The 24,442-nt window shown below is 46.8% G+C and overlaps 5 protein-coding genes across 5 annotated transcripts; 2 read left to right on the plus strand and 3 right to left on the minus strand.

The window, feature by feature from the left end:
• Positions 1-47: 47 nt before the first annotated feature.
• Positions 48-2,624, minus strand: SEPMUDRAFT_146070 (exocyst complex component Sec6). Its single transcript, XM_016903437.1, has one exon. The coding sequence runs from the start codon at positions 2,475-2,477 to the stop codon at positions 177-179; it is 2,301 nt and encodes a 766-aa protein (XP_016765064.1). The 5' UTR covers positions 2,478-2,624; the 3' UTR covers positions 48-176.
• Positions 2,625-2,937: 313 nt separating this feature from the next.
• On the plus strand, positions 2,938-3,886 carry SEPMUDRAFT_146071 (uncharacterized protein). Its single transcript, XM_016903438.1, has one exon. The coding sequence runs from the start codon at positions 2,968-2,970 to the stop codon at positions 3,241-3,243; it is 276 nt and encodes a 91-aa protein (XP_016765065.1). The 5' UTR covers positions 2,938-2,967; the 3' UTR covers positions 3,244-3,886.
• A 275-nt stretch (positions 3,887-4,161) lies between these two features.
• Positions 4,162-7,946, minus strand: SEPMUDRAFT_122379 (terpenoid synthase). Its single transcript, XM_016901763.1, has 2 exons — positions 4,741-7,946; positions 4,162-4,561 (listed from the first exon to the last, which is right to left on the minus strand). Exon 1 carries the CDS (start codon positions 7,434-7,436, stop codon positions 5,778-5,780), a length of 1,659 nt encoding a protein of 552 aa, XP_016765066.1. The 5' UTR covers positions 7,437-7,946; the 3' UTR covers positions 4,162-4,561; positions 4,741-5,777.
• SEPMUDRAFT_32937 (L30e-like protein) lies at positions 4,390-5,114 on the plus strand (the record flags this gene model as incomplete). Its single annotated transcript, XM_016908520.1, has 2 exons — positions 4,390-4,561; positions 4,741-5,114. The coding sequence occupies 2 exons, from the start codon at positions 4,390-4,392 to the stop codon at positions 5,112-5,114; spliced, it is 546 nt and encodes a 181-aa protein (XP_016765067.1).
• Positions 7,947-15,041: 7,095 nt separating the features above from the next.
• SEPMUDRAFT_112969 (MFS general substrate transporter) lies at positions 15,042-23,850 on the minus strand (the record flags this gene model as incomplete). Its single annotated transcript, XM_016901007.1, has 8 exons — positions 15,042-15,055; positions 21,642-21,722; positions 21,788-21,959; positions 22,024-22,126; positions 22,198-22,427; positions 22,481-22,819; positions 22,887-22,987; positions 23,103-23,850. 8 exons carry the CDS (start codon positions 23,848-23,850, stop codon positions 15,042-15,044), a joined length of 1,788 nt encoding a protein of 595 aa, XP_016765068.1.
• Between the last annotated feature and the right edge of the window lie 592 nt (positions 23,851-24,442).

The raw sequence follows: 24,442 nt of genomic DNA on the forward strand, positions 1-24,442 counted from the left end.
TAGCGAAAGGAGTAATTAATTGACATGACTATTGGCTCGCTTGACGACGATGATGATGATGTTGTTATTCTGTTGTACGCGACGGGCGAGCTATGTACAAATTGGATGGGTATCTGCTGCCTTGACCAAACGCCGGACTCCTCGCTGAAACTCTCCCTAAACAAAAAGTGCGCTGTTCACTTCACCTTACTCATGACTGTTTCGCCTCCCCTCTCCCCATTCCATTCGGCAGCAGCACTCTTGACACCACTCAGCATGTCTCTTCCATAATCATCCCGACTCCTCAAGACAGCTTCCACCCACCCAATCTGCACATCCCAGTAAGCACTCTTCATATTTTCGAACGCACGTGTCACCTCTGGCCCCTTGTCCGCGCTCAAGAGATCCCCGAATGCAGATATGACTCTCCACTTATCCTTGATCATGTCAAACGTTTCGGGATGCTGGCTGAAGAATGCGAACACTGTGACGACGTCCTCTTTGATCTTGTCCGTGAAGGGATCCGAGCGGCGAAACTTAACTCCCTTGTTGCGCACGCAGCTGAGATAACGCACAAGCAAGGCATCAGAAAGCTCTTCGATAAATATGTCTTGGAGAGAGGGGTGTAGGATTCCAGTAAAGTCTTTCAGATAATCTTCGAAAGTGGTAGTAATTGAAGCCATGGTCTTCTTCTGATACCAGACCGGTGTGAAGAATTCTGCGAGGACGGGCTTGATATCTGTCGCGAAGATGACGGCAGCAAAAATGGACATGCAGTGCGTCGCAAGATCGACGTAGCCATTGGTGAGACTCTCATGGTCAGCCGTACTCGTGACAGCATACGCAGGACTGACGAGTGGCTCGTAGTCCTGTTTGAATCGTGTGAGGAAAGACATAGAGCCAGAGTCTTCGTCAATGTTCGCAATCTGGTCATTGGCTATCGCAACAAGCCACTCTTGGAATGTGCCTACCCCTTCCAGAGTCGAAGGGTCGATTGCACTCTCGATTTTGCGGTATTCTTCATCAATCAGGCGTTGCCACATTTGTTGTCTCTCCCGCAGGGCGTGCATCATCGCATCGACGACGCCTTCGACTACATCTGGACGACCAGAGGATTCTGCGACTGAAAGTTGCTCGCGAAGCATCGTCCACATGTCAGCTAATGTCTTGGTATGAAGATGATCGTTTGCGTCCTGATCCAAACTTCCTTCTTCCCTAGAGATGAATGTGCGTCGATCCGAAGTTCCCATACGGTCCATCCATTGTTCTACAGCTTTGGTGATGAGGTTGCGATAATCGCGAACCAATTCAGTCTCCCGATCGTCGATCACATGTGGCGCAAGATCTTCTTGTTGAATGCCTAGGCGTGTCATCTTGCTGTAGTATTTCTCTACCCAATTGAGAATCGCGAGCATGTGTACAGGTGTGATATTGTTGTCGTCCAGTCGTCCCACGAGGAAGTCGTGCATGAGTTTATGATAGATGTTGGAAAAGGTCCTGAAGATTTTCCACTTCTTCGGCATGAGATCTTGCATTCCCAGCTTCACCGTGTTCAGATCATTGAAGAACCACCTGCAGGCCTTCTCAAGTTTTCCCGGGTCTTCGTCGAAAGCCTGTCTGACTTGGTCGAATTTTGCGGCAGCACTGTATTCGATAGCCTGCAAGAACTTCTTCTTATAGCCTCGTAGTTCTCTCTGTCCCACATTGATGCTCTTGAACCTCTGTGCCACATCCTGGAATTCTCGCTGCGCATCCTGCAATGCCTTGGTCTGTCGATCCTTTTTCTCCTCCTCCTCGATAACCAAGCCCAGCCGAACCACCAGACCCTGGTTCCCCGCCTGGATGAGACCGATCAAGTTGATACAAGCCTGTCCAACATGCTCGTCAAACCACTCGACGACGTCGTCCAACTTGGTAAAATGGTCTCTCAAGGTGACTCCGCTCTCTAGCGGTAAGTTCTCAATCAATTCCAGGCCTAACTCTCCTTCTGCACTGCCTTTTACCTGGTCCATTGCTCGATCCCTCATATCTCGTAGCTCGGATAGACCCGCATGAATGGCCAACAGATTGGGCTGAGTCTCCAGGTCTTCGTCGTCCTCCCTTAGCAGTTGCTCCAGCTCTTGCAGTTCCTGGCCAAAAGAGCGGATCTTCTCGCTCATCGTCTCCACGGCAGCAAAGTTGCGCTGCATGACACTCATCTTGTTGATCTCGGGAAAGTCCTCGATCATTCCCTGGGCTTCAGCGCAGAGCTTGTCGATCTTCATCATCTCCTCCTTGATGAGCTGCACCGTCAGCTGGCCATTCTGGATCGACGACATACCCTGCTGGGTGATTTGCAGCTGTTCGGAGAGACCATGCTTGAGCTGCGCGTCAATGGTCGACTTCTTGCGCGTGAATTCTTGTCGTAGGGAGGGAAGCTTGTCGAGGTCGTCGGGATTGCGCAGCAGCTCAGCCAGGCGCAATGTTGGCTTATCCACAGGCGGCGGTGGTTCGTTCATGATGCCGCCGTCTTTTCGTCGAGGCTGATATGCCCCCTGATATGCCAGTCGTGATGGTGGTGGTGGGGGTAGTAGTGGTGGTGGTGGTGGGACGACAATACCTTGGTCTCCCGATCGAGTCCAGAGCGTGTGCTTATCTCAGGTACCTTAGTCGCCCATATTCGTATGATGCATAAGGTACCTATGAGCAGCTATTCTGACTACCTGGTAAGTATCAAAACCTAGACACTGTAACAGCGTTACAGCGATCCAGTTGTCAGAAGCGCACACGGAGGCTCTAATACTTCTAGAAGCTCACGTAGAGTGTAGGAGCAGGCTAACAGCATCCATCGGAGGACTCGGCTTAGGGCTAGCCGCTACGTCAATATAAGGGGTAAAGCTGAGTTAAGGTGCGTACAAACTAGCTAATACCCTGTGCAATACACCTGAGGTTGTTCAAGGGCACGACGTTCAAAATACCATCAACACGACCAACAAACACCACCTTGCTATGGCCTACTTCCGCATTACACTCCTCCGCTCGGCCATCGGTCTGCCCAAAAAGACCTCGGGCGTGCTGCACGCGCTCGGCCTCAAAAAGCGCCTGACGACCGTCTACCAACCCGTTTCGCAATCAGTCGCAGGCCAAATTTTCGCCATCAAAGAATTGGTCGATGTCACAGAAGTGGACAGGCCGCTGACACATGTGGAGATGAAGGAGCTGAGAAGACCCGATCCTGGATTCTGGGTCGAGAGCAGGGCGCGAGATGTCAGGAAGGAGCTCTGAAGGGAGAGTCAAAAGCTAGGGATCAAGGACGGATGACCTTGCCGTTACCCCCAGGCGATGTCCTAGATATGGCGGGTCTCGAAGAGATGGGGGGCGTGCCAGCACCACTTTTTGAACACGCCGTAACATCTTCTGGCAGCATCAATGATGTGACGTCCGCGAAGGAGACACTGGGCTATTGACGTTGGAGAGGCTGCCTGCCGTCAAATACATCGGTATAGCTTGGCTGTTGATGCTCAGGCTGCTGGAAGGAGAATCTGGATGTCCAACGGCGACATGGCCCGTCCATGGATGAAGAAACACGGTCATGACATTGACAAGACGATATTGACCTTTTATGACTGCACGAGCAACCGAGCCAGCTCTAGCGAAGTACACACCGCAGCGGGAGCAGAAGGAGGTCTTTGACAGAGAAGGAATCTTGACAGGCGATAATATCATGCGGCGGCGCTGACCATTTCTGTCTCGTTGAGCCAAGTTGAGCCAAGGCAAATTTTTTCACCTGTCCAACGGTACCAGTATTGTATTTACAAGAACAAAAATGATACAAATGCTGCGCGACAAAATCTCTTGATTCCAATAGGTCTGCTGCACTGGAGTCGCACATGTATGTACCTACTATAGGAAGTCACCTCAAGCATCATCAGTCCATGGTTCACGAGCATGGCCACCTGTGAGATATAGGTCTCGAGCTTCATACTGGTGGCGTCTTTTGAGCAAGAATGGATACAGCATCTACATAGTGGAATATACAACAGTGCTCCATCAGCTCCATTTCATTGTCGCAGACCCCTGCCATGTTTAAGGTTGGAGGTCGGCCGCCGGCGACTCGGGAGAAGCGCCAAGGCGGTGGAGAGAGAGCTTCTTCGGAAAGCCATGAGAAAAATCGAACAATTCGCATTAGAGCTACCATAAGACACGACCACCACGACTTCACCACCCACACCACATTTCCCCACATCAACACCGACCGCGTCGTTTCTCATCATGGGTAAGGACAAGTCTGCAGCCGAGATTGCGGCCAAGAAGGAGAAGAAGGAGAAGAAGCGCAAGCACGACGAGGTTGAAGAAGATGTCGTAGCAACACCAAAGAAGGAAAAGAAGTCGAAGAAGTCTCGCAAAAGCGACGTCGCGGATTCCTCAGCGATGGACATTGATAATACTGAAGTGTCCGTTGCTGCACCGGCCGAGGAAGAGTCGGGCGAGAAGAAGGGCGTGACGACTGCAAGTGAAGTTGGAATCGCAGCTCTTGTGCCCTTTGCGAACCCTCTCGCGAGCGAGAAGGACCAGAAAAAAGTGCTCAAATCCGTCAAGAAGGGTGAGTCCCAGTCTCCTAGTTCCCCCAGTGTTCTCCAATCCCCCATTTCCACAAACCAAAACACCCCAATGCCCGCGCCGCAGCAGCAAGAAGCGTCGGGGCCGACCACGCTTCGTCAAGACCTTCTGATCGAGGAGCCGAAACTTACGACATGGACCGAATTCCTAACATATCTCCAGCCGCCAAATCCAAAGCGATAAAACGTGGTGTCAAGGAATGCGTCAAATCCATTCGCAAATCGCCCGCCGCGACCCCATCGTCTCTCAACCCTGCCACTCTCCCCCCCGGAATCGTGATTCTCGCCGCGGACATCAGCCCCATGGACGTGATCTCACACATCCCGGTGCTCTGCGAAGATCACGGAATTCCTTACATCTACGTACCATCGAGAGCAGAACTCGGATCAGCAGGGAGCACGAAGCGACCAACGAGTGTGGTGATGATTACGCCCACGCCAGGAAAAGGAGCTGCAGACAGCGCGCAAGAGTGGAAGGAGTCCTTTGCAGAGTTGAACACACTGGCCAGGAAGCTGGGTAGCGAGGTCACAGTCTGAGGATGCTGGCCCATGGGCTGAATATGCCCGTGGGGGGCGAGCCTTGACCCTTCAGTTTGATGAGGTTGTCAAATGAGGGAGCCCAGGTTGAGGAGGAGAGAGCTCTAGGATGATCATCGAGGGCCGCTTCTGCGTCAACTGCGAGAGTGACAAGGCATGAGACAGCAGTCTCTCGATCAAGTGTGCCAGCTATTGCAACCATTGTGAAGTGTACAGAGCCTTCCTCGGAAAGTGTCTCGCGGGGAGTGAATGCGAGAGCAAAAGGCAACCGGGCCAATGTGTCCACGGCGCATGGGATTAGTTAGGTGTCAGGCGTTGCTGGGACCATGTACGACTGACTGTGCGTGGGCGTTGTGGAAATGTACTCCTTTTTTCGAAAACGAGCCTCGATGATGAAAGTCGCCAGTAAAAGAAAGTTGACCATGGTAGGCCCATTTTCTTCATGACTACCAAGTAATACACTATGTCGATCCAATTGTGTTTTGTTTTCCAAGTCCCCCGCAAGCTTTGTCAAAATGGTATCACAAAATCCATGCACCCCGATGCTGGCTGGCTAAGGTACGCGACAGGAAGAAAAAAAAAGAGAGAAAAAAAAACAAGCGACGTTGAGAACCTAAGTCGAGAAACAGTCGTCGCAGCAGACGTGACCTGTACAATTGCCAGCTAGGCACTAGCGCTCGCCCTCGAGTGCTTTGCGCTATCCACCCTCAGCTTCTCGAGTATCTGCTTGACCGACTCTCCCTTGCCCTGTTGCGCGCCCGCCCTCTGGTCAATCTCATCCGCCAGACTGATGGCTTTTTTCGTCAACCCTCGCAACACTCGTCGTGAGTACGAGAAACTTCCGCAGCTCTCCATGTACTGCACGGCATATCGTTTGACCTCATCATCGGTCGTTTTCTGCTTCAGGATATTGATGAGAACGAGATTGTTCGGGTCTGAGCGAATCGCGTGGATGATAGGAAAGGAGAATTTGCCCTCGGTGAGATCCTCACAAAGTCCCTTGTTTTGGGTATAACTCGTATCGGAGAGATTGCGGTAATCGTCCAGAATTTGGAAGAGCAAGCCAATGGTGTTGACCAAGGGAATATAATCCGCTGGTAGGTGAGGCAGATCCGGATTGGGATTGAAATTATGCGACGGACTTTCCGCGCACATCAATTTAATCGCGAATCGGAACAGCCCGCCCGTCTTGTTGCCTACCATTTCGAGGTAGTCGTCTTCCGTGGGACAGGTCAAGGTATCTCGCCAGAAGAGATCCATGCCTTGCCCGCGATGCAGATTGAGGAGTTCTTCGGTATAGATTTGAATGACCACGGGATTGTTGAGAGTCAGAAGCTCTTGGAGTGCGCAGAAGTAGACGTAATTGGCACTGTTGATCGTCTGCGCAGTGCCAAAGATGGAGTGGGCCACAGGAATACCGCGGCGCAGTTGGGAGTTGTCCTCGACATCATCAATCAGAAGGGAGGCGGTATGGAGCAGCGCAACGACCCGCGTGATGACGGCCAATGAAGAAGCGGGCACCAAGAGCCATTCGTTGAAGGCATTGATGAGCTGTGCTCGGATGTCCTTGCCAGGATGCGACTCGAGGTAGGTGTAGGGCCCTTTCAGGATATTCTCCTTCTCTTGACTCCAGCTGCTGCCGCTGCCATCGATCAGGTCGGCTCCAATGTCGGTGGGTGGTGACTGGGTGTCGCGTGGAGCCGGACTGGCGGCAGCCTTCTGCGTGTGATTGCGTCCCTGGGACATCCACACGCGCTCGTCCACTTGCGGCAAGCGCTTGTTCTCGCGCGCGGCGCCCAAGCTGTGCTGGCTACGGTGTTTCTTCGAGAGTCGATGCAGCAGCAGAGTATTGCCGTCGCCACCGCCGTAGCTGTTCCTGCTGTGGTGGGAGATGGCGCGGTTTGAGCTGGTCCGAGTCGGGATGGTGGCGGGGTTGATGACGTGCGGAGACGAGGGCGAAGAAGGCGAGGTGTCGACGGGAGCTGAGACGTGCGCTGAGGAAGTGGTAGTGGGGGGAGTGGTATCGGTGGTGACGGCGCGGTGGGAAGAGCTCATCTGTTCCACCAGGCGAGGACGAGCACGCGCGAGTGTGTCAGAGGCGTGTGCTTGTGGGTAAGAAACGGGAGTGGGGAACAGAGCGTACGTGGCTCGGGTCCTGGATTTGTTGGTCGTGGCCGTGGGAGGAGTCGTGGGTGTTGTTGGACATGTATCGCGGCCATGGAGATATGTCTGCAGACGGCGATGGATGTGCTCGCCGTCGTCGACGGTGTTGGTGCTCTGCGGGCTCTCCATCAGCAGCAGCTCAGCAGCAGATGCTGCCATCGTTGGTCGCTCGGTTGCTCGGTAGACCCCCAAAGTATGTATGCATATACCTTAGCCCTGTATTGAGACAGGTACTAGGTTCAACTGTGCACGCTCCGCAGACACGACCCTGCTTCCCACTCAGCTCTCCATGTACATGTGTGATGATGGTATAGGCAATATCGTTCACGGTCGCAGCGTGCGGTACAAGTGCATATAGGTAGTCAGTATTCAGTGAGGTGGATAAGGCACGCAATGGCTCGCCCAGGCACATGTCATGTCCCATGCAGAACTGGAATTTGGGAGCCGCCAACCGCCAACCGCCACGACGATCTCCCTGCCGCCGCCGCTACCGCCGTCGCCGTCGCCGCCGTCTGTGGTCGCGGTGAGGGCAGGCGGTTGTCAGTGTGTTAGTAGTGGTGACAGCGGGACAGCGGGACAGCGGCGGGCCAGCCATGCGAGCTAGCACAGACCGGGCAGGGTAGTGCGTGCAGGCAGGTCTGCGTTGGAGCCTGTGAAGTGAAGTGAAAGTGCAGCATGGGTACCTCCTAATAAGATGGGGGATGGGTTTCAGAAAATGTGATGTGTCGTTCGCTTTCTGGCTGGCGACAAGCATGGACTACTGGTCGTATCGGCGCATATTTTAGGTTCGACGATATATCAAGACTAATGTCACTAAATCAAGTGTTGGTCGTGCCCGTCGGGAGAAGCCGAGATGCCTTGCCCTATGTCTATACCTACCAGAGAAGACAAGGGGGAAGGTAAGGGGGAAAGCAAGTCGTAGTAGGGATGTCTAATAATCTGAAAGCTATATACCTGTCCGGTAGAATATATATTAGTATAGTAGGTCCCTACCCTAGTAGAACCTTCCCTTAGTACTACCGTATAAGGGAGGCACCGAGTACGGTTCTACTGTATCTAGGTATTACTACGTTTACTCCTTCCTCCGCTCTCTACTAGGAGGGCCGGAAGTCGGTCGCCTATAACCGAAATCCTCCCTTTATACCTACGTTTGCAATCTATTATATATAGCGAAAGGTATATATTAACGAGTATACGCGGTAGGTAGTCTATTTAGTAGTTCGCTTCCCCGGTACAATCGGAATTCTATTATACTATACATTGTTGTACGTTATCGCTAAGTTACCCTTATTATTAGATCTCCTATCCTTCCGTCTGCTTAGGCATCCCTATAGCTAACTAGTACGGTCCTAACTACGAACTTAGTATAATCGGTACTAACTTATACAACGGTTCTTTATAAGCCTTTTTTTAGTAAATTCCGAGTACATTTTGTCGCGTTTCTATAGTAGGGTTTCTAGTATACTCGTAGAATCCGTATATAATAAGGGGAAAAGGTATATACGTACGATAAAGGAAAAGGTAGTATAGGTCCTATAGTTATATATATTTTAGTAAGACTATTAGGTATAATTATCTCGGTCGCGGCTTGTATCGGTCGTACTATACCTCGGTTGTACTATATATTAGTCGCTCGGTTAGTCGATCGGTCGTACTATACGACAGTCGCGTCGCGCCCCCTTCTAGCTAGCAGTTTTTAAAGATCTAGTACTCGGTACCCTAGATTCTCTATAAGGCGGGCCTCTAGCTCTATCTATATAGTCTCGAATCGGGCTATATCGGCGAAGGTCGTATAAGTCTGAAGTTAGGCTAGCTATACTTAGACGTATCCGTCCGCGTTTGCTACTTATCGTATATCTAGCGTAGTATTCAATATTTCCCTAATAGTATTTAGGCGTTCTAGTAGCTTCGTCTACGTAGCGGCTATCGGCGTATCCGGAGGCATCGTCCTATTTACGCGGACCGTCTAGCTAGGTCCTTATAGACCGCGTCCTTCTGCCGACTTATATCTCGGAGACCTAGATCTGTCTCTCTTATTCTCCCGGAGGCTATCGTCGTAGGTTCTACGCGTAGAGGGTATCGTACGGACTCTGCGCTAGGTAGTAGGAGTACTTGTTACCGACCTTAGTTGTCGGTATATAGTAGGCGTCTATAGCTTCGTAGGTATTGTCGTCCTAGTTAGTCTCGTCTTTGCTATCGTTAGGTTAACTAGGGCCGGCTGTTCCTTCCTATAGTACTAGGCTAGTAGCGTTTGTCCTACCTAATCTACCTAGTCTATTAGACTCTATAGTTATATAGGGTTATTTTCGGACTATAGCCCTACGCGGACTCCCGTACTGTATATCAATCTATCGCCCGCTTCGTTAGCTACCTTATAGAGGTATTCTGCCTCTTAGAGTATTATCTTACAGAGCTCTATAAATACTCTAGTACGGTAAACTATTATAGGCATCGGAGATCTCGGGGACTAGTTTCTAATCTATTAGTATAGGTTAGCCTCTACCTTAATCGCCGGCGTCCGGGGTATAAAGCGTTACGGCGCTTATTGCTTCGTCCGAATAGGTATTTAGGGTTCTAGGCGGGCGGGTTCTAGGTAGGCGGGTTCTAGGTTTGTATAGCCTCGCGCTACAATCTATAGTAGCGATACTACGGTCTAGTCTCCTAAGAACACTATCTAGGTTCTGTCCCCTTTAACCTTATAGTACGCGTCTACTATCTTTACGGCCTATTACGTCGCAAGGTCTAGGTTACGTATTAGCTAATCCGTATTAGACATCGTTCCGTCCGTTAGTACTATATAGCGGACGTCTATCTCCTTATAATACTATCTATCGAATATAGTATAGTCTACCGGTCCGAGGTTCTCGAGGATAGTAGTCGCTTGCTCTGCCGTCGGTAGTATATTTATAGTAAATAATTAAATAGGGCTAAAAATTTCCTATATAGGTCTCGGTATATAGGTCGGGATTTCTAGTATAAGGTCTACTATTGTATTTACTATCTCTATCCCGTATTAGAGGGCTTCGCTAATAAACTCGGGTATACTCTAGTATCCTAGCTATACAAATCCTTGTCCTAGAACCTTTATTACTCTAGGACCCGACTTCTCTACTAGTTAGGTTACTAACGTAGCTTCTACTCGCCCGGTCGCTCGGTCGAATATCGTTAGACAGTAGATATAAGGCAGGCCTAGTCTAAATACTAGTAGATAGAGGAACGGCGATACGGCCTTTATAGTATCGGCGACCTTCTCTACGTTAATCTCTATCTATACTCGCTATCGGGCTAGTACCTCTAGTAAGGTCGTATCTAGCTATACTTTCTAAAATAAACTACCGATATATACTATAGTACGTACCGGGTTTAGGCTTTAGAGAAAAAGATCCCTAATTACCGGGGTTAGTACTATCGGAGGAGGGGTATCGTCTATACGATAGTTATCGTCGTCGTCGTATATACTAGTAAGGTCGTCGTTAGTTCCGGATCTTATACCCGTTATCGACTTCGGAAGCCGGTTGTCCCTCTACGCCTTAATCGTTTCTTTAGCGTACCGAGGAATTTCGGATACTATACGGTATCTATCCTAGTATACTAAGTACTATTATTAGTCGGTAAGCGTAGTGACCTTGTCTATACGGACGATTCTTAGGATAAACGGGTCTTCCTACGAGCGGTTCCTAGCTATATACCAATTTGCGAAGGTATTAATTAAGCTATCGTTAAGCTACGCCTCGATATCGAAGATAAGTATATCTAACCCCGTCTCCGGGAATTAGGAATCGAGTTACCTGCCTTTTAGCTTCTATCTATCTAAAAAATTATACCTAGTAATACCGGCCTTCGGATAGGCGATAAGCAGTTATAGTAGATACTAGATAGAACTCTACTAGGTAACCTCGGTGCTTCGGTACTAGAGGTAGCAATCTCTCTAGATATACTAGAGGCTATAGACAAACGGTATAATAGCTCCTAGTAGCGGCTTCTCGTCGTATACTAGTTCGGTATACTAAACAAAGTGCTTTGCTCGGTCCTACCGGCTTATTTAACCGCTATCAAAACGGTAGGCTAGTATCTTAGATCCGACGATAAGCTCTGTATTATATAGGTAAAGATATACTTCCTCGTAGAATACCTGAAATTCGCTATAAGCTCGTATATATACGGTCGCTTATATAGCCCCGTTTGCTCGGGAGTTTCGAGCTTTAAATTCTCGAACGCGTTTAATTACCTACCTTACGAGCTCTGCTTTAGCCTACGCCGAGATTTCTATAGTATAGCCTATAGTATACTAGCCCTAGCTATCTTTGATTACCGACTTACTAACTCCTTTAGTCTAGTAGAAAGCCGGAAACCTAGTCCTTAGCTTCCCTTCGAGATTCGTATTCTTCTTACCGAAGAAAGGTACTAGTATCTTTTTGTCTCGTAGCGCTTCGTATAGGCCGAGGTACTCTCTACGGAGGATCTGCGGCTTAGTAGGATCATAGAAGGGGCCCGTAGTCTTAGGTACTTATAGGTACGAGATATTGTTTTGCTCGGGCGTCTAGCGGAGGATAGTAACGTCGTTCTATAGCTTCGATCGTAGATATTCGTCGAATTTCCTATCTACTAGTTCGCTCGGTACGTTCCTCGTCCGCTCCCTACCCTTAAAGGGATCGAATACTACCGGGTCTACCTCCTAGCTATTCTTAATTCCTATATAATAGTGTATTACTCCCTTAGTCTAGAGAACTCCGGGTCGTAGTAGTATTACCCCTTCCTATATACTGTAGTACTAAACTAGTCCCGGAAGTCTAGCCGGTAGCTCGATATTCTAGGTTCCCGGGTACTCTAGTCTAGGGATTACCGCGCCGTCGATCGTCGTCCTTATAAGCGTTCCGTAGTCTATATAGTCCTACTAGGTAACCTAGTTATAGGTTTCTAGGTTAAATCCTAGCTATAGATGTCGTTTGCCGTTAATAGTTACTTAGAGTTAAAGCAAATCGGCTCGTATTAAAGTGTCCTCTACTAGAATAGCCTTACCGGCGACTATATTAATAAGGACGCTAGTATTAGAGTTCCGGCCGTATTTGCCCTCTAGCTATATAGGTCTAATTAGTAACGACTTCTAGACGGTAAAGTCGTATACTGTATTAAGCTCGGTAACTCCTATTAAAATTGGATCTACTATAGGTAAGCAGTTATACTTTGTTAATATATAGATTTTTAAGAAAACCTTAAACTCGTACTAGGATTCGTCGGTAGGAGGGATACGAGTAAGGTACTTATAGTAACCCTTATGGTATACGACTATAGCCTCCTAAACTTAGAGGGTATATACCCGGAGGTAACCTACGACGACGCCCTTAGTATTAGTACTATCCTTAGTTACTCTCCGAAACCACTTAGGCATTTCGGGTATTAGGTCTTAGTCTGCCTATCCTACGTTATCGAGTCGGTCCGTTATCTTAGTATAGTACTACGAATGCTCGTCTAGGAGGGCCTTATAGGTAGTAGGACCGTAGTCCTATCGACCGTATAGTAGTATTGTACGGCCTCCTCCGTCCTTACGTTTAGCAACGAGCGTAACCCTTATATCTACGACTAGGGGTACGTCTATATAGTGCGGTATTAAGCGTATATATAGTAGATACGGGTATCAAACGCGTAAATGTATATATAACGGTAGATCTAATGTTAGCGTAACGGTGTCTACTAATATAATAGTAGACGTATATCTGCTAGTGTAATAATAGACGTATGTCGCGGTAAGCAATGTTTTTGTAGGTTGTTACTATGTTTATATACGACGCGCTTTTGTAGAATGTTTGTACTCGCTCTGTTATAGTCGCCTAGCAACGTTGCGTTCTATTATATTCTACTACGTTCGCTTATATCGAAAGAAATACTAAATTCCTATAAGGTAGGATATCTATACGGTCGCACTATACGTTGAATTATATGTCTTCGGAATAATACTACATTACCGCTCTAGCCCGGCTAGGCTATTGCGTCCTTTCTAGCGCCCGGCTTTCGTTTGCGTCGGAGTAGCTAGTATTTAGGTACGGTAGCCTCGATTAGTAGTATAAGGTAGGAGTGCCTTAGTTAGAAGAGGTAAAGATAATTACTATAGAAATGCCCTCGGATCTTCTTGCTATTAATCTGTCTTAATATATACGATCTTTAATAGTTACCCCTATAGCTAGTAATAACAAACGGCCCTCGGAAGGTAGGTATAAGCTTCTCTCTCTTCCCTTTATTAGAGGTATCTTCTAATATTACGGCTTGCCCTAGGTAGAATGTCTACCTACTTATACCGGCGTCGTACCGGGTCTTCTGCCGGTCGCGCCGAGTATTATCTCGCTCTTAGACGTCCTCTAGGACTCCTTGCCTCCTAGCTATAAACGTATATACTAGTAGTACTATTTCGGAATCGCGCGGAATATTAAAGTCTAGTACGGTAAACTAATCGAGGAGGTCTTGTTTAGAAGGTATTAGCAACGCCTACTCTATCGGTTGTATATCCGACGGCTTATACCCGAAGGCAATCTCTACTAGTAAGTAGCCTAGGTGCTAGATGTACCTAGAGTTAACATCCTTTATACGCTTGTCTAGATCGAGGTCCTAATTTAAATAGGACTTAACGAATCCTCTTAAGTCGGCTTCTATTAATATAGCTACCGACTTTATTATAGTCTTCTAAAGGATGTTATTAGCCTTCTCGACTATCCCTACTAGCCTCGACGCTCCCGATAGTACGTACGCGAGGTAGATACTATTTAGCTTATAGAACTATCTAGTTTCCTTCGCGACGTAGTACTTGCCCGGATCGTAGAAGATCGCCGCTAGGGTCGGGTAGTAGGTAATATATACCGCTAGTCTATCTACGGTATCCCTCGCGGAGCAACCTAGTACTATAGAGGTAAAGGACATACGGTCGAAATAATCGATAAGGTATAGTACGTACCTGTTTCTCCGGGCAGTCTCCGGGAATAGACTAATCTAGTCTATCCTAAACAACTACTATAGTCCTATTACCTCGATCGGTTACTACGGTTGTAACCTAGTACGGTTAGTATACCTCGCGTACTAGATATACCTAAGGATATACTCTCGGACGTTACTAGCGATATTTAGCTAGTAGACTCCTAACAATTTCTTAATAGTAATATCGGTATAAAAGTAGCCCTTATCGTCGTAGACCTACTGTAGTAGCGGACCTACCTCCCTTAGAAGGAGGTATACTACCTACTTAGAGGTTTTGGTCCTCTAGTACAATAGTCGACCGTTCCTTTCGTTATAGCGGTAATATATTGATTGCCTCTTAAATACCGCTCGTTTGGCTACGTCTACTAGTAGGAGCTCTCCTATAGTACAATATCGGTATATATTACCGTACTATAAGGATCTCTTAAGTTCGGTATTCTTTATCGGCTAGCTTGTCGTCGTAACGGAGAAGCTAGTCTATCCTAATAGGTATAGACCCTCGTTAGTAAAGCTAATAGAGAGTACGGTATTAATACTATATACTTAGTAAGTTCTTACTATCTTCGCTGTAAGTTGTTTTAGCTTATCTTAGTAGCTACCCTTACTAGTCTTCTAATACTACTTATCGCCTAGTAGATATACGGTAACCTTATTAGCGAGATCTCTAATTATTAGCGTCTCTTTTATCGACTTATCCTCGTCGAACTCGAAAATCGTTCGGCTAAGGCCGTCGGCTACTACGTTCTTCTTTCTAGTAATCTATTCGAAATAGATATTAAGTATCCGAAGCTTCTATACCTATTAGAAGTAGATGTCTTCGTAGGTATAAGAGTTTAGGAATCCCTCTAGAGGTTTCTAGTTATAAAACATAGTAGAGACTTGCTCTACCTATAGCTAATGTTTGAACTTTATAGCTCTACGAAAAATTACTAACAGTTCCCTCTTATAGGTATCGTAATTTCGCTCGGTCTTTGTAAACCTAAACGAATTATACTAGAGCGGCCTCTCTTCCCTATTCTAGATTTAGGTAATAACTATTCCGGTACCCCCTCCGGACGCGTCTATATATATCCGGTATAGTAGTTTCGGATTATATCCGAATATTGCTACTACCGTATAATATAGTCGCTTTAGGAGGTTAAAGGACAGGTCTTATACCGAAGTCTAGACAAACTCCTTCTTTCTAGTAAGTATAGTAAGGGAGAGCGCTACCTAGGAGAAATTTTTAACCTAGCGTTTCGTAGTCTAGACGGTACTAAGGAACTCGCGAATATTTTCTTGCGACTAGGGTATCGGCTACTCCTTAATCCTTCTTAGGGCGTCTTCTTTAATTATTATTCTGCCTCCTAGATAGTACTATCTACCGAGTACGAAGATTTTTGTTATAAATAGCCGGATCTTTTTAGGAGAGAGCTTTATCTATACCTATAGTAGTCGTAGCAGGACGTATACCTTAAGGTAGTCGTATCCTTTAATAAAGACGCGGTCGTCGGGAATGCTATCTCCTATTACGCCGAAGCTATTATCTATAAATACGGAACAATGCTATACGTCTAGTCGTTCGCCGCCGTATATTAGTAAGGGTTCTAGGTCTAGCGGTAGTATTGCTCCTAATACGATATATATTAGCTCGGTTATAGTAAACGACGCCGACCGTTCGCCCTATAGTATTCTCGTTAGTTAATATTAACCTATTCCTAGTACCGAGAACGCTAGTAGGTACCGATCGTCCGGGTATATAGGAACCGACTAATAGGTATACTTAATATCGAATTGAAAGTACAACTTATAAGAGGGATTTAACAAGAAGTTATATACTGCTTCCTAATTATATATCTAGTTACCTAGTTAGTCTTCGTATACCTAATAGTAGTTAAAGACTAACCGAGGCTACTCCTATCCCTCTCGCGGTACGATTATTAGTACTATATTCTATTCGGATAGCTTACCGTTCGTATAGAACGTTTTCTCGTATATACTAGTATCAATCCCGTCCTAGATAATACGGCGAAGCTAGTACTCCTTCTAGCCGGCGTATCTGCGCTGCTTTGTACTATATACCGGAGTTCCCTCTTTAAGTCGTACCTAGTAATATATAAGGTCGATCGGTAGGATGTCCTTAAGATCGTCTACAAAGATGTCCCGGTATACCTATAGTAGGGCTTTTACCTTGTCCCTCTACTCCTCGGTCGTCGCTAGTAGTCTAACTGCTAGGAACCCTCTATACCTAAACTAGTCGTCTACTTCCTTAGGCCCTAGGACGTCTATAGTATTTAGGCGGACTACTTGTCGCTCTATAGGAAATAGTTGTTTTAGTAGCTCGGTAGTCTTTGTCTCGAATACAGTAGCTAGTCGGACCGTATTAACCAAACGGTAGTCTAGGTCTAGGTACTTAAGGTAGTAGAACCTTAAGCCGTACCTATAAGGTATTAGCAGGTCCGACGGGTCTGCCGTCTCCTAGATCTTCTATTTAAAATATAGCTAGTTATACTTTACTATAGCTAGTAGGACTGCTATATCTTCTTAAATCTTCTCGGTTATTATCGGCGCTACCGGACGAGGTACTAGTACCCGTAGTCTTAATTTGGGCTCTAGTAAGAGTTCTTCGAATATAGGGCTCGGTAGCTCGTACTCGTCGCTATTGTTAAAGTTCGGTAATACTTATATAAAGTTCGGTAATACTTATATAAATATAGGATCGGGTTATACTTATATAAATAATAGTTCTTGTATCGTATTAGCAATGTTTAATATAGTCTTAATACTCTCTAATTGTAGGTTCGTATTAAGCCTTTTTGCGTCCTACTAAGGACTCCTTAGTTTTCCTCCTCGGAGGTATTATCCTCTAAGGTCGTAGACTCTAAGTCCGAGCCGGAGCTATCGCTATCTAATTCCGTCTCGTACTATAGTACCGGTAGAACCTTAGTTACCTTCGCTATAGTAGGTACCGTAAGTTCGGTCCTTATCTCTCTACGGCTCGGGTTACTAATATATAGGCTCTCTTCCTAGATATTAATTATTGTATATACGCTATAGAGCTACGGAATACTAAGTAGGAGTAGCAATTAGTAATATTAGTATCTCTTCTCGGTGCCTGTAGTAGACGGTACGACTACTGCCTAAGTACGACGATAAATCCTATACGTAGATATATTGATATATACCTAGTAGCGGAGCGGTATAGTGTCCCTACTAGCTACCCCTATAAACAACTGCCGCGAGTTGATCTCGCCGAGACTCCTTAATTAGAGCTCTAGCTTCTCGACGAGCGGTATATAGATTATATTTAGATCCGAGCCCTAGTCGGCGTAGGATAGGTAATAGGGTATAGATACCCTTCGAGACGATTTGTCCTTCTATACTTCGACCGCGACCGAGAATAACTTGCCTTCCTTATCTAAGTAGGCTCGGAAGTCCGTAGTAACCTTAGTGTCTAAAGGTATACGGTTTACTATACTTATATTCGAAATCTTGTATATCTCGCGGTTTATAGTCGGTTTAGTCTCTTTGTTATCGGCGCCGACTCCGAGGTATACTTTAGTAACGTACTTTTTCTTGTTCTTGCCTCGCGGCTCTCGTAGGGCTTTGCTTAGAGTAATCGTATTATCGCGGAACTTCGGTAAGAGTTAGAATATCTCCTATAGGTCGATACTTAGCTTTTAGCGCTACTAGATACGTTTAGTTAGGCTCTTGCTCGTAATTAGGCCTTGCTCTATATAATATTAAATAGGTTATAGCTCCTTCCGAGACTTCTTCTTTTTCTTAGGAGCTGCCGGTAGTATTAGGATAAATCCCGGTAGCGGCGGTAGGCCTTCTACTATAGGGTTGTCGATATCGTAGTCGATTAGGTTATATATACCTAGTAGGCGGTAGACTCGGTTAGGTTACTCTAGAGCTTCTAGTACTCCGCCTAGTACCTCTAGTACTTTGTCCGGTCGTCCGGCTATCGGGTCGAAACGCTAAATATACTTTCCCGGCTCGGTACGAACGGCCGGCATCGAGAGCTTAGTAAGTTCTTCGCCTAATACCTTGTCGCCTAGGTTAGCGTAGAAGTCTACTCGTTCCTAGTTACTATCCTCGTCGACAAAGAAGAATCTGTTAGCGTTAGCAAACGCTACCTTACGCTTAGGGGCTTTGTCTTCGGTATCTTCTAGCGTAAATATTCTATACGAATTATATACGCTTTCGACGTCCGATTCCCCGTCGTTAGTAACGTACCCGACTATACGCCGTACCGGTAGGGTAATCGCGTTCGGCCCTAACGCCTAAGACCCCGCTAATACTCCCGACTACTATATATTGTCTCTAAATACTATGTTCTTAAGTATATTCTGTTCGTCTCGTAATAGTAGTAGAGGGTTGCCTAGGCATTCGGTACCCTTAACTGCCTTATAGCCTAAGACGCCGTCTTTAATACAAAGGAATCCTATTAAGCGGTTATACTTACGAGAACTATTAACGAACTCGTTTCGCGATGTCTTTAGGTCAAACCTACGATCGAACGTACGGCTAGTTATTAGGTTACTCGGTATCGGGTTACTCGGTAGTACCGAGGCTAGCGGCGGCGGTAGTATAGCTATAACTAGGGTCGGTACAACTTACCGCGTTACCGGCGCTATACTAGGCTAATAACTAGGGCTAGTACCTTAAGAGGCCGTATTTAGGTTCGCGCCCGGTACGGCGCGCTTACCTTTTCCCTACTAATTGCGTTTCGGGAGGAGCGTATAGCTATACTTGTTATATAGGGCTAATATCTCCTCGAACGAACTTAGTCTACTATATACGGTAAGTAGCTTCTAGTTCGGGATAGGAACTGCTAGTACTTCTATAGTTAGCGTACGGAGCTTATAACGGTCAAACAGGTAAGGGTCTCGCTTAGATAGGTCTTTTAGCTAGTTAAGGGCGTCTATCTTATCTACCGGGATTCGGAACGTATCTAATCGGCTATCTTTAACGGTTAGTACTAATATAAGCTTGTCTATAAGTTCTAGTCTCTTGTTCTTAATTATTACGTCTACAAGTTTGCGCTCTGTCTCTAGGCGCTTCTATTGTAGGACGGAGTGCTTATATGCTCCGTACAACGATCTAGTAGTCGTAACTATATAGTACTCTAGCGATTTTATTATTAGGGCTAGGTTATAGATTCTATAGAGGTAGGCCTTAATAGCTATAGAGAGAAAGGTAATATAGAGTAGGCTTAGATCTTGCCCGTTCTCGTAGTCTTGCCCGCTATAATTAAGAAGAAGATCTATCGCTCGGTAGTAGTACTCGAGCAACGTTTCGTCCGGCGATTAGCGTAGCTTCTAGAGCTTTAGCAGCGAGGACTTATCTACTATATCGCGTCTTCTATACTAGCCGAGGAAGAGGTTCTTAAATGTTTAAAGGTCTTTCTCGGTAGCTTAGGATACGCTCTCGTTAGAGAGAATCTTTCGTACTATCTAGTTACGGTCGGCCTAGTCTTCGGCATCGCTACCGAATTGTAGATAGGAATCTATAGTAGATAGTATCTCTATAGGAGGTACTCTATAGTTAGCGTACTACTTAGCGAGCTCGAACTCTATCTTACGAAGCTAATAGGTACTATTCTATATCGTCCTATCCTTCTTCTTCCTAAAGAAGTACGGGATTTATAGTCCGGTAGAATTTATAGTAGTATACTTAGCGTCGGTACCGTTTATTATAGCTAGAGCGGTCTCTTAAAGGTAGTACGTCTTAATTAAATCGAATATCTAGGGTCCGAGCAGTTCTCTTAAGTATTCTTCTTTAGTAGGAACGTACGGATACGGTAATCGTTAAGGGGTATAAAAATCCTCGGAGCTATATCCTACCTAGTACAACTCCTCGGCTAGCGTACTTGCTTACTAGGTAACTTCTAGTAACGGTGTACGTAATGTTATACACTAGTGTTACCGTATCTTAGTATTACTATATCTTAGTATTACCGCGTCTCGGATACACTATATAAATAAGGTAAGGAAACGTCGGATATAAGAGGATTAGAGGGATTAAGAATTCTAGTCTTAGGGCAGGAGACTCTAGGTATATATATCGACGAACTTGCCTCGATTGTTCGATAGTTTTCTAGAAGGTATAAACTCTTATAGAAGGTATCGTAAAGCTTTGTAGGTAAGTACGGTCCGACTAATAGAAGTCTCGATTTATAACTAGAAAGGTACAGTTCGGCTAATAGAAGTCGTCGCTTAGTTTTAATAGCTTATAAACTCTAATCTCTTATAGGCCTTAAGTACTAGGGGAGGTAAACTTATATAAATATAGATATACCGTAGATTTAGGTAATCCGCGTATAGGGGAAGTCGTAGATACGGTATGTTTCTCGCTTCTATAGAGCTATCGCCCTATAGTACTATATAAATCTATACCCGGTAGACCCGTTCCCTAGCTATACTATACAAATCCGATTAAATTTAACCTCTTTTATATATAATATATAGTCTAATTTGTCGAGCACTTTAGGGGGAATTAGCGGTAGGTAACGTAGGGTATCCCTAGCAGTTCTCGGTAGCTTTCCGAAGCGCTAATTAAGCTCCTAGAACCTTAGTATACCGTATTGCGTAGCGGTAAGCTACTCGTCCGTCTAGAGCTCCTCTAAGGAAGGCCGGGCTAGTAAAGACCAGTCCCTAAGGTAGTTCTAGAATAGGACTCCTTATAACAGCGACTTCGCGTACTTAAGTACCTTATAAGGGGATACTCTTTTAGCGGTCCGGGAACTAGGAACGCTTCCTATAGCGTCTACTAGAGAAGACAAGAGGGAAGGTAAGAGGGAAAGTAAGTCGTAGTAGGGATATCTAATAATCTGAAAGCTATATACCTATCCGGTAGAATATATATTAGTATAGTAGGTCCCTACTCTAGTAGAACCTTCCCTCGGTGCTACTGTACAAGGGAGGTACCGAGCACGGTTCTACCGTGCCTAGGTATCACTACGTTTACTCCTTCCTCCGCTCTCTCTACCGGTACCTCCTAGGTACATACAGGTAGTTTACTAACTTCACTGCACTCGGCTTTGTCAGTGCTAGGCCGGCAGATGTGCTGACCATGTACGTCGCAAACTTTAACAGTACATTAAGTTCATTTCAAAAGAAGATAGGTTGCAGGCGCAATAAATTATCTTACCGATCTAGCAGCTCAACCCGACGTGTACTACCTTACCTCCTGTGTACTAGGGAGTTCTTAGCAACTCAGAGCTTGGCGTGGCGAAGCTTGCGAGCCTCAGGCAATAAAATGATTAGGTAAGGGAGGCACTCAGGTACACGCACCTTATGTCCACCTCAAACAACGAAGAATACCTCCGAGAGTTTTCCGCCAGGACACCACGCTTGTTAACGCATATATATATATATTCCCTCCAGCAACCTCACTGAAAGGCCGACTATTGAGCACCCATGGTATGGTTCTCCTCGTCACCAGCGTATGCGAATCGGGAGCGTGCCCTGATTTGCGCGCCAAAGAAATAAAACAAATCTAGCTGTGTGTGTTAGTGACAGATTCGACACGGGGCTCATGAGGCTGCTGATGTGGTTACTAACATGGAATCGCGCAGCAAGCCAATCCGATAAAGGCAAGAAGAGAGCTTGCCCATTGATCGCCGAGTCGATGGTACATTTGGATCGTGAAGAGGACAGTTGCGGCGCCCCAGATGCTGCGAAGAAACGTCTTGGCTGCCAACGCCGAAGCTGCTTGATGCTGATAGGTGTCGACCTGTCACAGCCAGTTAGCATTCGATTTTGGTTTTGGAACTGCCCACTGACATGGATGTGCTCACCAAGTAGTTGTTTGCAGAGTTGTACAGGAAGATGAAGCCAAATCCCACGAACCAGCCGCCAAATGCTGGTCCAAACCAGGTCAGTCGCGGGTAGCTTGTCCACCTACAATGTGCAAACATCAGAGGTCAGTCACGATCCAACATGTTTGATTTCGTCACGAGACAAGATCTTACGCAAAGATGAAGAGCCCCACTGGTATGCACCAGCAGCTCCACATCATGGGGATCAGTCGAACTTCAGCTGGCGGCCGGCCATTGTACCGCTCGACTTGTTTCAGGTAGTGTTTGTTCACCCACGGCGAGCAGATGGCACTCATGATGACTCCCAGTGCAAGGGGAATGAACATGAGGCCTGTGATGGACGCTGAATAGCCTTTGCCTTCCTGAAAGACAATGGGGTATGCCTGTGTACCATATCAGCATGCCTGCCGCTTCGTATTGCGGATCGCCGACCTACAATGAAGAACATGTAGAGCAGTCCATACAGGACGGACATGTACAACGAGATGAAGAAGACGATCAGTTCTTGGAACAGAAGCTGAAAAGGCCTCAACAAGAACACGCGCAACCGCTCGCTCACGGGTCGCAAGTCCAGGTCCATCTCGGTCACGTATTTCTCATCGCCCGTCTCCTTTCTCATCTTCTTCGCTCTTCTCTTGAGAATCGTGGGGGCATAGGTCTCGGGAAGGGTAAAGGTGATGAAGATGTAGCAGAAGCCAGAAAGGATCAGCTGTAGCCAGTACAGCCATCTCCACCCCAAGTGGTCAGCTGTAAAGCCTCCTACTAATGGTCCGACCTAGAGCCCCAGAACGGTCAGCATTGCTTTCGACCTGTGGAACAGGTCGCTCGGGGTATGAACTTACTGCAGGGCCAATGAAAGGCGCTGCACTGAATACAGCCATTGGCACGCCTCGCTCCTCTGATTTCCAACAGTCTGCCAGCGTTCCCCCCACGAGAGTCATCGCTGAAGGCTTCACAGTCAGCAAGAGTCTCACTGACGTCTGCCGTTGCATCATTTCCGCCCAGCAGGCAGGGGAATCGAAGACGGAATGCGCCGTTCAGCGGATGCCATTACTTACGGGCAGAGAAAGCGATACCGTCAATCAATCGACAGACCAGTAACGTGGCGATATTGTCCGCCACCGCGCAGGGAATAATGAAGACCACAGCGACAAGCAATGTGCTGGCATACATGATTCTCCTCCCCAAGATTTCCGACAGTGGCGCGAAGACCATGGGTCCCAACCCAAATCCCAAGACAAACAGCGTCGTCGCCAACAGCGAGACCTCTTCACTGACACCAAACGTCTCAGCGGGACCAGCAGGATCTGCGGTGATGACGGCAGAATTGAAGGCCACAGCGAAGCAGGTAATGGCCACGACCATGGTACACCACCATTTGTACGCCTTGGACCAATTCTTGGGGTTCTCGGCATCATTCTCGACAAACGTGACGAGCTCATACTTTTCCGACTGCAGCTCTCCTGTCCTCGTGCGCTTCATCGAGACCACCGGCTGCAGACCCGTCGCCGTCTCTTCGGTGTATTCTCGCAAGCGATCCTGCGCTTCGACGGTGACGGTTCGATAGGGCAAATTGACCGCATCCACGGGATCGAGCTCGAGCGTGTGGGGCTTCGCGAGAGGTGGAAGTGATGTCGAGGAAGGAGGAGGAGGAGGAGGAGGAGGATGAGAGTTCGTAGTATCCGCCTGGCCGTCATGTTTCTTTTCGTAGTCTTTCATACTGAACGAAGAAGACAAGCTCGACGAGCTTCGCGTTTCTGCAAGTTGCGAAGAAGGTCTTCGGCTCTCGTCTTCCTTTGATGTCATGCTCGCGAACGTGTTGGGTGCGTAGCAGCAGCAGCAGCAAAATGTTGGCAATCGATCACAGTACTCGGGGTATATAGACAAGCATAAAGAATCGAAACCAAAAAGCAGAACGAAAAAAAATGTCAAAAGCACTTGACCGACGAGAGCATATATACCTACTTACTCAACAACATCAATATACCTTATATCTATATCCCATATCTATCCCATATATTCCGCACTGCAGTAAAACACGAGGTAAGTTAGGTACCTAAACAAGGGTAACAGTAGTATTTCATTCCGTTCCATCTCTCCGGCAAAAAAAAGTGTATCTATGTAGCCGCTCCTCCGCATTAGATCCGCGTGCGTCGAAACAGGAACGTACAGGTAAGTGTCTTTCCATCCCATGTTTTTTTGGTGGCAGAAAGAAAATGCAGGTGGTAAGGTACCTATTTATCTATCCCCGAGATATCTCCCACGCCCTCGCGGCGACAAAATATGTCGGGACGGTGCGGACCGTATAAATATCCGTTCGGGCCGGGCAGTCTGAGACCTCAAACCCTAGTTCAGCCAGGCTTAGGCTTGGGGGGCTTGCTTGACGTGACGTGAAGTG

This window comes from Sphaerulina musiva (genome assembly GCF_000320565.1).
Source record: "Sphaerulina musiva SO2202 unplaced genomic scaffold SEPMUscaffold_1, whole genome shotgun sequence".
Classification (NCBI taxonomy): domain Eukaryota; kingdom Fungi; phylum Ascomycota; class Dothideomycetes; order Mycosphaerellales; family Mycosphaerellaceae; genus Sphaerulina; species Sphaerulina musiva.

What these genes read in the sequence shown, in the direction of transcription:
- SEPMUDRAFT_146070 (XM_016903437.1), bottom strand. Translation starts at nt 2,477, where the DNA reads ATGAACGAACCACCGCCGCCTGTGGATAAGCCAACATTGCGCCTGGCT.
- SEPMUDRAFT_146071 (XM_016903438.1), top strand. Translation starts at nt 2,968, where the DNA reads ATGGCCTACTTCCGCATTACACTCCTCCGCTCGGCCATCGGTCTGCCC.
- SEPMUDRAFT_122379 (XM_016901763.1), bottom strand. Translation starts at nt 7,436, where the DNA reads ATGGCAGCATCTGCTGCTGAGCTGCTGCTGATGGAGAGCCCGCAGAGC.